Source organism: Galleria mellonella, unplaced genomic scaffold (genome assembly GCF_026898425.1).
Source record: "Galleria mellonella isolate WM207_F2 unplaced genomic scaffold, CSIRO_AGI_GalMel_v1 utg172, whole genome shotgun sequence".
NCBI classification, from domain to species: Eukaryota; Metazoa; Arthropoda; class Insecta; order Lepidoptera; family Pyralidae; genus Galleria; species Galleria mellonella.
Window position 1 is genome coordinate 4773445 of NW_026442015.1, and position 17373 is coordinate 4790817.

General features: G+C 34.6%; 1 protein-coding gene across 5 annotated transcripts in view; it reads right to left on the minus strand.

Moving 5' to 3' along the window:
- Positions 1 to 430: 430 nt before the first annotated feature.
- Positions 431 to 17373, minus strand: part of LOC113514209 (P protein-like) — a 62564-nt gene continuing 45621 nt past the window's right edge. For all 5 annotated transcript variants that reach the window (XM_052892981.1, XM_052892980.1, XM_052892983.1 and 2 more), the window contains 14 exons: positions 16596 to 16685; positions 16431 to 16536; positions 15523 to 15671; positions 14496 to 14699; positions 13192 to 13307; positions 12642 to 12780; positions 11012 to 11147; positions 10311 to 10408; positions 9671 to 9772; positions 8222 to 8315; positions 7017 to 7159; positions 5720 to 5830; positions 5026 to 5173; positions 431 to 4420 (listed from right to left, as the gene is read on the minus strand). In XM_052892981.1, the coding sequence (XP_052748941.1) occupies positions 4242 to 4420; positions 5026 to 5173; positions 5720 to 5830; positions 7017 to 7159; positions 8222 to 8315; positions 9671 to 9772; positions 10311 to 10408; positions 11012 to 11147; positions 12642 to 12780; positions 13192 to 13307; positions 14496 to 14699; positions 15523 to 15671; positions 16431 to 16536; positions 16596 to 16685 (1815 nt within the window). In that variant the 3' untranslated portion in view covers positions 431 to 4241. The remainder of the gene's footprint in view (positions 4421 to 5025; positions 5174 to 5719; positions 5831 to 7016; positions 7160 to 8221; positions 8316 to 9670; positions 9773 to 10310; positions 10409 to 11011; positions 11148 to 12641; positions 12781 to 13191; positions 13308 to 14495; positions 14700 to 15522; positions 15672 to 16430; positions 16537 to 16595; positions 16686 to 17373) is intronic.

The window sequence follows — 17373 nt, forward strand, 5'->3', positions numbered from 1 at the left end:
TCCGAAGTGGTAGTGCGTGGAAGAAAATGCCTTGAAAAACGCACGGTAAAGGACCGCCACTCGTCCAGATTGTTGGGATGGAACTTTAATTTGTGGCGAATTGAACGGTGGTAAAAACCAGCAGCAGGTATCAATTCGAATAATTTCAATTTAATATTAATTTTATTGGCTAGGTAATTTGTTCTTTATGATAGCACGACATGTGACCATGCCCTATTAAGAGAACATAGGGACAGCATGGTCCATGAATACGATCATCCGAAAAGAGAACTGTCGTTCTATTCTCAACGGTTGGCCGTACTGTGCCGGCTCACTCACTCTTTTCCACGCTACGTTTGAAGGACCCGAGGTTATAGGACGAAGGGGACAAGTCACGGGAAAGGCCATTGCACATTATTACGGTAGAGTTCGGATTATTAAATTGAAACTATTATTAACAACAATAATATTTATTTTCACCATGTTATTATAATCACAGAGAATCAATTATTATATATCTTATGAAAATAATTATTCATAAATGATTACAAAATATAATAATTATTTATTATTTAAAATCATAAAAATACTGTCATTTTATGCTATAACATTAAATCATTATTGTAGTTGTGATGATTATGTGATTTCTTCTAAGAACGACGCTATCTTAAACTCCGAACTAGCTTTTGCCCGTAATTTCGGAAGGAGGTTACTATAAATTGGAATTTATAAAACTTACACCAAATTTTACTAAATTCGACCACAACACAGTTATGTTAACTGTGTGAACCGTATTCATTCTGGCGTAATAGTTTTTGCGTTATGCTGGAACAAACATACCTACAGGCGGATAGAGAGAAATTTTTCATCGTATCAATTTTTCTTATATAGATCCTATGTACAGACATAGTTCAGTTACAATATTATTATATTGTATACTATATAGATACGGAGTCTCAATTGACAATTAACTTCAACAGAATTGTGCTGATGTTTTTTTTTCTACTTGAGTTTGAACCTATATCATGTTATTGTTAACGTTTGTAATCTTTTTTATGCAACTTAGAATGGCAAACAAGCTGACGGTCCTCCTGACGGAAAGTGGTAACCGTCGCATAGAGATATGAGCAGTGCCATGGACATAACAGGGCATACTGTTTCGCCCATGATAACGCCCATGCGTTGTCATGGGCGAAACAGTATACCCTGACTAAGATGTGATGCCTCCGTACCTAGATCCCACCCTTCAAACCGAAACAGAGCCTTGCAAACGCAATTGCTTCACGACAGAAACTCAAATGGGACAAAGTTACTCAAGTAAACGACTTTTGTACAGTCTTCTTCTGGTGTAACGTAATCTATTTAATATAGAATGTACATTTTCTTTTGTTTTTTCCTTGAAATAATTAACAGTACTAGATGAAATGATATTAACTGATAGATAAGACCTTGTTTAATTTATTCCACTATGAATTTAATGATAATGTAAACAAGTGAATAATTAACGCATTCATAAGTCTAGTGATGTCCAATAATAGAACAAACTTAGAATCAATCGATTGAATGTTTCCATTTGTTATTAATTTAATTTAAGAATGTTTTTGTGATAATGGAGTCGATTTTGAAGCGTCAGTACTTTAAACCTACCTCTAAAATGAAAATGTCAATTTAATATTATAGAGTACGGAGTAAGGACCAATATGAGATTGTTTTCTAATAGAATTAAGTTAAAATTATTATAATTTCAAATTATAATAGTCCATAAAATAGTAAATTGGTGAAATAATCAAATTAAAATATTAGGTGAAGTCATAACTTTACAGAAATGGTGCTTCAGAATCGACCCCGTTGTCAACAAAATTTGGTTACATTTACATGAAACATTTTATTATTCCTTGATTTTAGATTTACATTAAGTTCTATTGAATGAGACTATTCGTACTCGTTAGTACTGTTAGGATCTCTTTCATATTTGCTTACAGATAAAACAATACAATGTTAAATTTTGCCTTAATAACTTTATCACTTATTATGTAAAAATTTTATAAGTAATTTTGCAAATGAATTAAATTAACACAACCATAATAATATACAGGAAAAGTTCTTTAGTCACTAAGAGTTTGCAATATTTTATACCATCTTGTCAAATGCGAACCGCAACAAGAAATTATTGCTGTCTCAATCAAATTGCTTACAATAGAGCTAGACAGACATGTGGGTTTGCGTAGATAGTGTAAAACCGGTACAAAAAATATTATTATGAAACACGATTTGTTAATCTGATCTTGGCATAAATAGGTAGTAACTATTATACACTAGGGGTGGTTAATATATAACAATACCTGTATATTTTAGTTATAATATCTATATATTGGCACAATAATGGACGATATCGAGATGCGTGATTACCTATTTTTTCTTTATCAGCGTTTAGAGGAACCCAATGACTATACTAGTGGCTAGATCTTAGAATAGGCTACTTCATAAAGTAGTCGACCATTCCATGAAATGATTGTATTGCACGATATGGCCAGTTAAAGTTACTACTCCATCGGGGCTCCGATGATTTTAACACTGTCAAATTTAAAAGAGATACTGCAATTTTATTGGTGATGCAATAAGATTTCCTTATCCGTGTTCGTTGAGGAAAAATGATTTATGATAATTATGTAATTATAAATTTATATTATTTTTGGATAGAATTTTTTCTGGGACATATAAAAAAGGAGAAGAGACTAAAGTTAATAGATACTCGACGTTAACAGAGCGACAAATATTATTAGAGAAAATATTAGTTGGGAAAACTAAGTAGATTGTGTTGAATAGTTTCTTCGTTTTGTTCACACTCACATAGGGAGCGGAGTTATATTCTTAATTTGACCAAAAACACATTCCACGTTTAGCCATAACATAAATGTAAGGTTTCTTTGGCTCTCGTAAAATTCAACACAGCAACAAGTCGCAAAGATTTTTCACTTCACTTTTACCTTCATTTGGCACATTATTGTTAGCATTTTTTTTATCAGAATGATGCATCAAAAGAACTGAACAATATCAGTGCCTTTTTACATATTATTATATAATTTAATGTAATAACTACCGGTTGAACGTACGCGTGTTTTAGTCGAGGAAACACATCACATCTGCAGCTGATAATCAAGGGTCTCGGTTGGTCCCGAATCTAGTCGAACTTTTTCGACTAAAACTCATGCAAGTCAATCCAGTAGTATTAAATTGAAATATACCTCTAACAGTATAATGTGACTATTTTACGATATGATCACAAATATTTGACAATATCATGAAGTAGCCGCGCATTATCATTACCTATCGTCATTCGCTGACTATTCATTGATCTGGCCAGATTGTATCATGACATGGGCAGCAGATGTTTTCCATATCACGAAATACAATCATTTTATATAATCTTAAAACGAAATGATCATTCTAAGATTTGAATACGATATATAGATATAGGAACGGTATCCGTATTACCTGTGCCTATTATAAACCATGATTAGTTACCGTTATTCCATTGTTGACATATATTTTAAATACACTATCGTCACTCATTACAGTCCTGTAGTGACCAAGACGTGGTGCAATCCACGTCGAAACGTCGCCAATAAAAATCATGTACGTAGGTAGTGCTTTATTTGAAATCACGTCGAAGTGCAGATAGTGTATTTGAAATAAACAAAGCCAATTTGAATAATGACTTGTTAATAAGCATGGGGAATATGGATATCGTTCTTATAATCTATATATCTATATATTGGGTGCCTTTGGAAACCTGATGGCGGACAAAGGTCATTACCGGTCGTGTATCTATTTTCGAATATATTAAAAGTCTATTATCCAATATTATATTTGGATATCAGTATTTACATATTCGTATATGGTAACAGTATATAGATATTGTAATTAAAATATATAGATATTGCTGTATATTACCCACCTCTATTCGTTAATGTGTTACCGATATAAAATAATACCTTTATGAACCATGATTGGTTAGTGTGACGTAGGCATAAATAAGTAATAAATAACCATGATTGGTTACCGTTATCGTGCTACAGTTAAACTTAATCCTGGTATAAATAATGGCAATTTGAACCACGAATGGTTAATGTAATGTCCATAACAAAATAAAAATTCTATGAACCATGAATCGTTGACGTGATCCTGGTATAGGTTTTTATATCCTTATGCAATACAAGTGATTCATACAAATGACCTTTTTGCAGTAATTACCAGATTACCTAATTCCAATAGACTACACAATGACAAAATAAGAGGTATCCTGACGCAACCAAAAGATTCCCCAACATGACGGGGAAGCCTATTTTGAGGAACTGCATGAACGTAAACCGGTAGCCATGTTGCTCGGCGACTCCTGCGCACACCACATTTGCGCTTGCGCCGATTAATGTTCCGTTGCCTGAAATATAATTTATATATTAAGACATTTATATATTTACCATGTGGTCTCGGTACAGAATGGGCTACCTTCTTCCTTTGCCGTGTGTGTCGATGTGATGTGATGTGAAAAGGATCGTTTATCATCAAAATTCAAAAAAAATTCAAAATTCAAAAATCATTTATTCATGTAGGACATTTTAGCCGCTTATGAACGTCAAATTTTTACATTATAATTTTATATTTTCCCTACCGTCCAGTTCGGTATATAGATCCAATTGAGAAGAACTGGCAAGAAATCACATCACATCATTGTTTTCATCATCACATAAGCCTTTTACTATCTACTGCTGAACATAGGTTTCCCCCTAAGGAGGAGGACAACCCCCCCGGTTGCTAGTATTTGCCACGTTTGATAGACGGGTTAAAAACTGCAGCTAGGCTTTGGTGATATTTTAAGAGGGAGTCCCTCTGAAAGTGTTGCGCATCCGTCGATCATTAAGTTTCCTTGACAAAGACACCTATGGGAAAGGAAGGTCAATTGTATTTTGAGTCCACACGGCAACGATACCGAACGATCTGTGAATATGAACACATATCACTAGTAAAACATTTTGTATACTGTACCTCCAAGACAAGCCCCAAAGCTTAACGCCCAGGCCAATGGCGCTAGCGGCAAACCCAAACCCTTAGGGTCTGCCAACGCAACGGTTACTCTCACCATCATCGTGGTTAGTGGTATATTATCCACAAAGGCTGATGCTATTCCTGATACCTGTAATGTTAATATTATTTAATGGCAAATAAGATGAAGGCTGGGATGGAAAGTGGTAACCGTCGTCTTTACGGGGGAAAGGGATTGTTAGTAATGGGGTCAAATAGCCCCATTACTAGCAATATACCTTGTCAGATTGACCTCCACGTGGTTCCCCTTGGAAACCATCGTGACTAATATATCTTTAAATTCGTCACGTTGGGCTAACTGACCTCCCTTTTATCCTCACCAATCATCTGTCACTGGTGCTCCGCCAGTGTATACCGTTAGTGCGGGTGGAGTTACCATTCCACAATCATCCATGACAAAAAAGCCCACCTGATGGGAACTACTAACCGTCACCTTTAGACTAGAACAACATAAAATACATTATCATTTGTGAAGATTATGGTGTTATGGCTACCTGCCTTGTAATTTTAGCGCCTTATATTGTTCTAATATTCATATTACTATGTTTTATTACCTTTTCTTTATTTTTCAATACCCCTATCAGGTGGGCCGGTGGCGGTTTGTCATCCCAAGTTGCTTAAAAAAAGAATAACTTACCCATAGCACCAACATAATGGCTACCGCGAGTTGGGCCTCTTCCCCTACTTTCAATATGAGTGATTCTGTTATTTTGCCTATCCATGCTATAAGTCCCAACTTCGTAAGTACCTGAAATATATACTGAGGTTAATAGTTAAGCAATGTACCTACTAACAGTTAATGTCTTTGTTTATTTATTTACTTTTGCACACATTAAAATACAATTTACATAAAGGATTTGGTGCCTGATGGCATTCTCTACCAGTCAACCGTTACGCTAAACAGAGAGAATAAATGGCGGTGCATTGGTACTAAAAAAATCAATTTGTAAATTTAATAAATATTTTGATAACAATATTAATACATTTAAGGATAAATGAACATACACATACATGTAGAATAATATACCTATATTTTTTTTATATCATCCTTAGATTATATAGCTATATATAGTCTATCTATATAGATTTTTAGATTATAGATTAAATAAGTTCCTCCCCCCCCCCACTCCCCATAATTATTCGCTAAAATGAGTCTTTTTTTAATGGATGAAAATGGTAACTGCTTGCTCCATCAGTATACGCTGGCGAGGCATCAGTGACGGATGATAAGTGAGGATGAAGGCAGGCTAATTGACCCAAGTTGACGAATTCGACTAGAATTAAGCATGGATTCTGTGGCGAATCACGTAGAGGTTGACCTAATAAGATATATTGCTAGCAATGGGGCTATTAGACCCCATTATTGACAATTCCTTTCCTCGCTGCTAAAAACAGGTTATTTTTTTATCCATATGTGCTTAAATAGGGATACCAGAATGTGTAGATATCAGATGTTTGAATGTTTATTACTCAATAACGCTTAAATTGCCGAAAGGATATAAATTAAATTTGATAAAAGGATAGGCTATATCCCAACACATACGATAGTTTATATTCCACGTAAGCCAAGCTACAGAATAGGGTTATTATTATAAATGTGAAATTGAGTTTGTTTGTTTGTTACCGCTTGCTTTTTTAACGGCTCTACGCGGTCCTGGAAACCATTGTGGTAAATTTTTGTTGAATTCATCACGATGGGTTAATTGACCTGTTCTCAACCTCACTGGTGCTCCGCCAGTGTATACCGATAGGGCAGGGTTACTATACCATTTCCACTTATTATAAAAAAAAAAAATCAGCATGAAATTTAGTATATATGTACATACTATTTGGGATGGAGAAGGTTGCATAGGCTACTTTATAGTTTTTAGTTTAGACAGTTAATATACATCCCGATCACGAAGACGAAGTTGCAGGCAAAGTTAATAGAATACCTCCATCAAAACAAACAAAGCAGCAAAGAACAGAAGTGTGGACCACTCGACACGCGCCAGTATGGGTTCCAGGTCTTCCTTCTCAGCCAGGAGTAGCAGGAGTAACGCGCCAAGAAGCGCTGTCCAACCCAGGGATAATCGTTCTGGAATAAAATTGACCTGTTTAGTAGGGGGTAATATATAGTCATATCTATATTTTTTTTATAGGTGAAAATGGTATGGTATCCCCGCCTGCGCTAACGGGATACGTTTGCGGGGCAGCAGTGGAGGGTGATCGATGAGAATGAAAACAGGCCAGTTAGCCCATCACAATGAATTTATCAGGAATTAACCATGACAGTTTCCAGGGAGAACCGCGAGGAGGTCGACCTGGTTGGGTATATTGTTAGCAATGGGATTCTCAGTCTTCCTTACTAACAATCCTTTTCCCCTCCTATCTATATATTATAGGTATATGTATATATTGGCCCAATAACGAATATATAAAATATCATTTATCCAATAAACAATATCGACATATAGTAGTCGATAAAAATGTAGATGAGTTATATTTTAAACCATCAATATCCGGTGGAATTCAATATATAGATAGAGCGGTACACATATTAAATATGACTACTGTTTAGGGATATTGTTTCAAATTATAACAAAAATCATTTAACATTTTAGCCGCTTATGAACGGTTTATAGTTCGGTATATACATTTTTATAGTATAAACAACAACGGTTTATACTATACATTTTTAATATCGGCAACAGACTGAAAACTATAGCTGTATTATAGTAGATATAAATCTTATTTATTATTATAATACAATTAAATTATAAATACACAGGACTACAACATGGAGTTCTTCAAAAAAGGGGTAGAGAGGTTTCTTCAGGGTCGGCAATAATATATGTTATATATATATATATATATATATATATATATATATATATATATATATATATATATATATATATATATATATATATATATATATATATATATACATTATCGCATGTATTATAACTCCATATGCATTTAAAGAATGTTAGAATTTTCATCGTCCCTCCGATCAAATTGTTTATAATTACTTCTCACAATCCAAAGGTTATCTGGAATAGATCCCTCTTAGCGATAAGGCCGCCCATTATATATTTATCTATCTACATTAACTAATATTATGGAATATCAGATTTTTCTATTGACTCATACTTACGTAATTCAGGTATCGCGTGCAAAAAGAACACAATGACGACAAACGCAACGCTGATTGTGGACTTCACCAGGAGTTGTTTGTCTCTGATGTGATACTGGACATGAAAATAGAAGATACTATTATATTATATTAGCTCCCAGCTCAGCTTAGCATGGATAAATAGAATTTTCGAAAGTAATATATATTTGAAGTCTATAGATACTCGCTGGTTATGTAGATTTTTAAAAATATCTTTCACTTACAGCTTGAACAATTTTTTAAATCAATTGAGTATATTTTAAGTTTATCGAATATAAACAAACAAACAAACAAATCTTTCATATTTGTAATATTAGTATAGATAATTCATTGATTAGTTGATTAGAATTATTTTGTTTATTTTGTTTAATTCCGCTAACATTAGTATGCGTGCGACTGCCAACACTCTAATTAAAATTAAATCGCATAATTTTAGTTAGTGTGTTGACAGTCGCACGCATACTAATGTTAGCGGAATTAAACAAAATAATTCTAATCAACTAACCAGTGATATGAATTTCCACAAGGTAACACTTACTTCAGTAAAAAATATATATTTTACTGTTCGTGATGTAACTTCTTGATGGAACTTTATCATTTATATAATACTCGTACTTAATTAAAATATTTTAAAATGAAGATGAAGTTTTGCCACTGGTTGCATGTATAAGTAAAAACAAAAATAGATATTATTTTTTTCTTTTAAACAAAAACGAAACAATATATTATATAAATGACAGAGTTCTGAGATAACAAACATGAAAAAAATATAATAACCAAATCGAGAACTTCTATGTTATTTTATGTAGTAATAAAAAAATCGGTTATGAAAAGATCTTGTTTTTAAACGCAAATGTAAAAGCTATTTATAAGTTACATATATATTCAATATATGTTGCTTAATTATGTATATATAATAACTCAAACTGTATGTTTTCCAAATAATAAATATAATCTTTTGGTTTTTTTTAAAGCGAAGCAATAAACTAAGTTGTAAATTTTCAACCGATTTCAACTTAATGATCGAGGTATGATCAGCAGCGTTTCTCTTCAAACAACATTAAAAGCCTAACTGCAGATGCCAACCAGCCTGCTAAACGAGGCAACTACAAGTAACGGCCGATATGACGATAAGAGGGTAAGGGGTTGTTAGTAATGCGTATCAGTCCCATTGCTAGCAATATACCGCGTCAGGTCGACCTTCACGTGGTCCTCCCTGGAAACCATCGTGCTGAATTTCAGGTGTATTTATCACGATGGGTTAACTAGCCTGTTTTTTGATTCTCACCTTACATCCCTCACTAGTGGCTTGCCAGCGTATACTGTTAGCGCAAGCGGGGTTACCATTCCATTATCATCCATTAAAAAAATATATGATGAAGTAGGTACAAATAAAGTTATTGTGTATTTAAACAAATAGATAATACTGACTTTTTGTTTCATTTGTGCCAGCGTAGAGTTAAATTTAGGGTCTGACTTAGATATACCCTTGCCACATTCTCGTTTCGCCAATACAGCTTTCAATTTTTTGACCTGAAAATTATAAGCAATTAAAGTTAATATTTTTAAATGAATGTTTTTACGTATACCATATACAATTCGCCATGTGGTCTCGGCATAGAATGGGCCACACTTTCCGTTCGTGGGTATCGTAAGAGACGACTAAGGGAATTTAATGCTAGAGGGACGGACGGACGGAGGGACAACGAAATTATCCTATAAGGATTCCGTTTCTCCTCTGGAGGTACGGAACCCTTAAAATAAGTCATTTAAATTTAAGCATTTTAAAATGTGTATATATGTAATTTTATGTGCCAAATAAATGTATTGATTTGTTACCTTACACGTTTATTTATTTATTTTCATTTTACACCTTCATTTTTAATAAGTCACATCTTTTGTTTAAGTTTAAACAGATTAAGACATCATAACATGTGTTCAACACCTGTCTATCGCAAGTTTAACTTATTTTGTGGTAAGGCGATATTTTGAAAAAATAAAAAGCGGTAGTGACTGTCTCTGCGCATGATAATATGCATATTAATATTCAAAGTTGTATTCAAATAAACACCTTTTTCTCTAGAGCACTCCTGACCAGGTCTTCATCTCTGGAGTACGAGGACAGTGATGCCGCAGCGCGTCGCCATACAGCTATTTCTTGCCGCAGTTCTGAAGACAATTTGTACAAGGTGAATGCGCAATAGTCAGTATCCTGCGAATATAGTGTTCTACTAGCGAAAATAAATATTTTCACCAAAGAAACAGAATTATAGGACAAAACCGACAAAAAATGTTGAGCTTTGCATAGTAACACATGGTCGAGATGGTGGATGGTCGAGCAATGTCTTTCCTAAAACATAATCCAAGTTTAACTGCTCTTGTCAACTCACTTGCCAAGTGAGGCAACTACGGTCAAACAAAATAGCCTATATCCTTTTCCATTTCATTACAGTACATGTATACAAAATTTCATAATGAAACAAACTCACTTTTACATTTTTTTTATATTTTATTTTATTTATTTCTTATTGCATTCCATAATATAATTAGTAGATAACATTTTAACTTGAATTATGGATCCTGTTGGGCGCAGCAAGTACGAGAGAGGAGGACAACACTTTTTTTCACTTTAGAAATAGTCTAAGGATCTGTTACAATATTATCCAGTCATTGAAATTGTATCACGATAGATACATTTATAATATTAGTAAGGATTTACATATTATTTATTTAAGATATTTCGAAAATATGTTTTATTAATTGGAAACGCACCTTGTATATCAGTTGGCACGCTGTGGCGCAGTTTGTTCATGTCTCTAAACATGAACCTGAGCTGTAGGTAAGTCTGTACGCATACCAACAGTATGCCAACGCCCATATGAAGGGTGAAGGTTGCAAAGTTTATGTTCTGAAACAACAAAGCATTGGCATTGGTTACCAAATACATATTAAACACTTTCCAAATAAGTTTACAGGGGGGAGGGAAGGGATTAGTAACGCGGACACGGATTGTGGATTAGCAATATTCCATATCAGGTCGACTTCTATGCGGTTCCTATAGAGAAGGAGAGGAAGAAAAAAGTACAAAAGTCGATTGCTTGGGTACCTTTGTCCCATTCGTGTTTCAACCGTGAAGCAGCTGTGTTTGCATGGCTGTGTTTCGGTTTGAAGGGTGGGATATGGCGTGAATTTACTGGGTATAGAGGAATAACACCTGAGTTCTCAGGAATGGCAACGCATGGGCGAAACAGTATACTCTGTTATGTGCATGGTACTGCTCATGTCTATAGGCGACGGTTACCACTTTCCATCAGGTGGATCGTCAGTTTGTTTGCCATTCTAAGTTGTATAAAAAAAAAAGAATCCTGATAGTGCCTGATAAATTTGCCACGACTGGCCAACTGACCTGCTTTCATCCTCACCTATCCCTCACTGATTGATTGTTGAAATGAAATGAGATTTATTCGTAAAAAACATAACTGTAGTTTCTTAACTAATATTAATATTATAGTTTTATAAGGATACAGTAATTATGGTTTTAAAACTGGGCTCCTAAATAGGTTATTATAATAACCTGTGTTAAGGGGTTAGTTGTTAGTAGTATACATCGATAGCACAGGCGGGGTTGCCAACCATTTTCCACCTTTAAACAAACGAGTACAGGTTGTTAATTAGCAATTTAGCAAATTAACAATTTATAATGAATGCTATGCTAACAAACCTATAATTCAAATTTATTTTTTTACTGAAAAGTAGTGTATGCTATAAACATGTAATTGTGAAAATATATGCATCGGTATTTGTTGAACATTCGAGTTGAAACGGCTAAATGGATTTCAATGAAATTTGGATAGATTGACATGGGCAATTTATTATTTTAAGCCTATGGGGGTTTAAGTGAGTCTACCTTTTTGCTAGGGGGAAAGGAATTGTTAAATATGTGGTCTAACAGCCACATTGCTACCAATATTCCTCATCAGGTCGACTTTCATGTGGTTACTCCTGGAAACTATCGTGGTTAATTTTTGTTGAATTCAACACGATGGACCAACTGACCTGCTTCACCCTCACCTATCATCCCTCACTGGTGCCCGGCCAGTGTATACCGATAGCACAGGAGGGGTCACCATTTCATTTACACCCATTAAAAAAGTAGGCATAATGATTTGCGTAATGAGCTGCCGGTTCCGAATTTCGGTCGAGCCAATTTAAGAAACGAACTCCTCTAAAATGGCTCCGGTCTAGGTATCAGTACACCCTGAGTTGTGCCTACAACCTTATAACACAAGGTAATCTAGCTCGAGGAGCAAGCGATTAATCTGATTGTAAGGCACTCCAAAATCCAAATACATATGAATTTCAAATAGAATCGTTTAGGCAGAGAAAAATGGACAGTTATTACCTCTTGCAACACAGCCGGATGACTCGCTATGATCACATTAGGTGGATCGCCGACTGGTGTAGCAGCGCCCCCTACATTACTGAATATCACCATGGACAACAGTACTGGAACTGGGTTGAGCTGCATCACTTCACACAGTCTGCAATATTTAATCGATCAATTAATTCATTTCTATAACCAGAGGGAGACTTTGTACAAAAGTCGATTGCTTGAGTACATCTGTCCCATTTGTGTTTCAACCGTAAAGCAGTTGTGTTTGCATGGCTGTGTTTCGGTTTGAAGGGTGAATAACACTTAAGTCCTCAGGAATGGCAACGCAAGGGGGTATCATGGGCGAAACAGTATACTCTGTTATGTCGAAACAGTATACGCAGTTAGGCTTAGGTGATTTTTTAAGAAGAACGCTGCTGCCCATATCTCGAACATCAAGTTCCCTTAGTTGTCTTTACGATATCCATGGGAAGGGAAAGGTGGCCCATTCTATGCTAGGACCACACAGCAACAATACTCCATTACTACAAATTAAAAATCCCCGTATATAATAGTATACCGTATTGTTACTGGTGTCATCAGCAGAACCGTTGTCACGTTGTCAAGGAAGGTGGAGAAGAATGCGGTGAAGAAACAGAGGCAGTTGATCAGAGGCCATGTTCTGCCTCCAGTCATCTGGAATTCATGAACCAATTGTTATACAACATATCTAATCTGGATTTCAACGATTATTCTCTAAACAGTTGGCCACTGTAAGTGCTTCTTAAGGTATATTTGAAAGATGTTAAGTCAGTATGGGAGGTTCAATATTTTTTAACGTCTGATTTATGTTCAATTTTAAAACACTAAGATTCACTCTTAGCAAATCACTTTAAGAAAAGCTTATTTCGATTAAATCTTGTAGATACGAGTTGTAATGTAAAGAATCAGCCTGATTTAATTACTCATACGAACATCTTAAAAGAGAGCTTCAGAAAGCTATTCATGATGTACTGAAAAAGGTTGAAGTTACATTTTCTTTCCTTTGAGTCATAAACTTAATTTTTCATTTTTCTAATTGAACTGTCAAACCAGAGAAAGATAGCAGAACTTGCCGGCGTATCTAAGTCTGCTGTCAATAAAATAAAGGTCAATTTAGACCAGAATCGGCCACTTTCGCCCAAAAGAAAAGGCAAATGTGGCAGAAAACGTGTCACAACAACATCATTCAACTAAAATTCTATTCTAGGTAGTATATTCATTTATTATAAGTAGGTAGATATTATATTTATTTATAGTATATGTATTTATGTAATAATTTATTATGTATTTTAATATTTTATTTAACTGTATATTTGTTTATGTACTTTAAATATTAATAGTTGTAGCACTTCAGCTACCCGCTAACAACATGCTTTCTAACTGCATTGGGTTGACTGGAAGAGATCTCTGTCAGAGATAACTCCACCCTTGCTCACAATATTTATAAATGCATTAAAAATGTAATTTTCATTGCACTATATTTATTTTATATATATTTTATATATAAAATATAATATATATATATATATATTGCACTCCTCTTCTTATATATATATATATATATATATATATATATATATATATATATATATATATATATTGCACTATATTTATACATTATATATACCAGCAGAAGTCAGTATTTACTAATAATGGAAACATTAATGTGAGTTTGTTTGCCTTAATGGCATAACCAATCGCTATAAAATTTGTTATACACGAACTATATGGGAGGGAGAAATATATAAACTACTTTTTCTAGTAATCCTGGTCAGTGAACACATTTCGGTTATGCGCACAAAGTCGCGACAAAAAGTTAATATTGAATAAAGTGTACATTACCTCGAAAGCTACAACGGCTAAATAATCAAAGAGTCCAGTCTCCGCGAGTATAGCAACCAATATCATCATACTGAACAACAGCAGCAGCGTCTCGACATCTAGCCAGGAAACCAGCTCGTTCAGTGAGGGTCTGGCGCCGTTCAGTGCCAACACACCCACACCGAGGGTCGAAGATAAAAGTGCTGCAATTGTGCGATTTACGATCTGAAATCATTGACACTTGTGACTGACGATATTTCACTATTGAATATTCGGTTTGGCATTTGTTTTTTAATGGATGATAATGGAATAGTAACCCCGCTTGCGCTATCGGGGTGGTGGCGGGGCACCAGTGAAGGATGATAGGTGACAATGAAAGCAGATCAGTTAGCCCATCGTGACGAATTCCACTAGAATTATCCACGATGGTTTCCAGGGAGGACCGCGTAGAGGTCGATCTGACAGCGTGTATTGCTAGCAATAGGTCCAGACCAACAATCCCTTTCCCCCCCGGTTTGGCATATTTCATATGTAGTTGAAATATCAAATGATACGCAAAATCATAATTCACTTCATATAGAATATATTGGGCGTTTGGTCTCGGCACAGAATGGGTCACCTTTCCTTTCCCGTGGGTGTCGTAAGATGTGATGAATGAGGGAACTTAATGGGCGAGGGATGGGCAACAGCGTCCCTCTTAAAAACATCACCAAAAGTCAAACTGGGATTGCCAACCTGCTTGCCAAGCATGGCGACTACTGATAAAATCCCTTCCAATGGTAAACTGCTATAAAGAACATTCTTGTACGTTCTGCAGTCTATGGGGGAGGTCTATGTTCAGCAGTGAATAGATAATGGCTGAAATGATGATGATGATGATGATGAGACAGTTACATATAGTACTAAATGAATCCGTAGATAGTCGCTGCGTTTGGATTCATTCGTGAGTTATTGACTGCATTCGTTTATTAGTGAAATGAAATTGCAGCAAACGGCCGCCTGAACCAAAAAGAGCGAGCGAATAGGGCATAATGTAAATCAGACTTACCTCAAAGATAATTAGCGTATACAAAAAACACAACAAAATAGCCGCATACAAGATTCCTTGTTTCTCGTCCAACGGATCGAGCTGATAGCTTAGTGTAAGTGGTACTGTGCTATTGCTGGTGGTAGCCAAACGTAGAGTTACTCTAGTACCTGCAAAAACAAACACGGTCTCACTTTAAAAAATATATTTGAAGCTTTATCTAAACAGTGTTTAACAAAACGTAAGTCTAAACATGTGTTAAATACCTATTTATTGTAAGTTTAACTCTTTTGTGGTAAGACTGTGAGATGAGTTTCACCAGAGAGAGAGTTTGTACAAAAGTCGATTGCTTGGGTACCTCTGTCCCATTTGTGTTTCAACCGTAAAGCAGTTGTGTTTAGCTGTGTTTCGGTTTGAAGGGTGAATTTACAGGGTACAGAGGAATAACACCTGAGTCCTCAGGAATGGCAACGCATGGGGGGTATCATGGGCGAAACAGTATACTCTGTTATGTCCATGGTACTGCTCATGTCTATAGGCGACGGTTACCACTTTCCATCAGGTGGGCCGTCAGCTTGTTTGCCATTCTAAGTTGTATAAAAAAAGTCTAGAATTAAAATATCTATATAAATATCTTACAGAATAAGTCAAATAATGAATATCATTTATTCACATAATATCTATAATCTATAATATACATTGTATCTCACTGTGATAAATTGTGAAGAGAAAATACATATAAAACACATATAAACATATACAAATTCCATTCAATTAAAAATACAACGTCAAAATACTAACCATTCACTCATATATATATATATATATATATATATATATATATATATATATATATATATATATATATATATATATACAATATAAACACGAATTCCATTCAATTAAAAATACAACGTCAAAATACTAACCATTCACTCCAACCGCATCCCAATTTGAAATATTTTCATGAGCAAATTGCTGTGTGTGATTTCTCATTGAATTGATTATATTTTGTTGTGCTGGATGATGTTGATCATATATATATATATATATATATATATATATATATATATATATATATATATATATATATATTCTAATGTGAGCGTGTTCATTTCCGTCACACTTTCCGAAAAATCTAGAATATGCTCTGGTTGTAGATATATCCTCCACAACGTTGAGTTCTGAAAATATAAAATTACATAAGAGGGAGGCTTTCGTAAATAATTGAAATCAATAAAAATAATAATTAAAAAAGTAATAAAATTAATTTTATAATTGCTATTAAAATTTATTAATTAAATTATTTATAAATTATTTCAATTGTTTCCCGTGTGATCCTGGTATAGGGTGGGCCACCACTTTCTTTCCGGTGGGTGTTGTAACTAAGACGACTAAGAGAACTTAATAGTTGAGGAATGGGCAGCAGCGTCTCTCTTGAAACATCACCAAAAACCTAACTGCGGTTGACAATTCGCCTGTCAACCATGGCAACTACTGGCAAAACCCTCTTAAGGCCAATGCCTATGTTTAGTAGTAAACATCCCTTACTAGTGCTGCACCAACGCAGGCAGTATCATTCGATCATCCGTTAAAAAAATCGTCTGTGTGAACCCGCACGCCCTTAATCTATAATTTAGATTTTTATATTTATTTATTTATTTATTAGTACAAATATGTGTACATGGCGGACTTAATGCTAAAAGTATTCTCTCTTAGTCAACCATAGGGAAGTGTCAGAATACTCGAATGCGGTACTAGTAACTATTGATATAATATTAATTACATGATATACATACAAACTAAAATTATATATATATATATATATATATATATAAACGAATAAATATATATAAATAACAAATATACTTA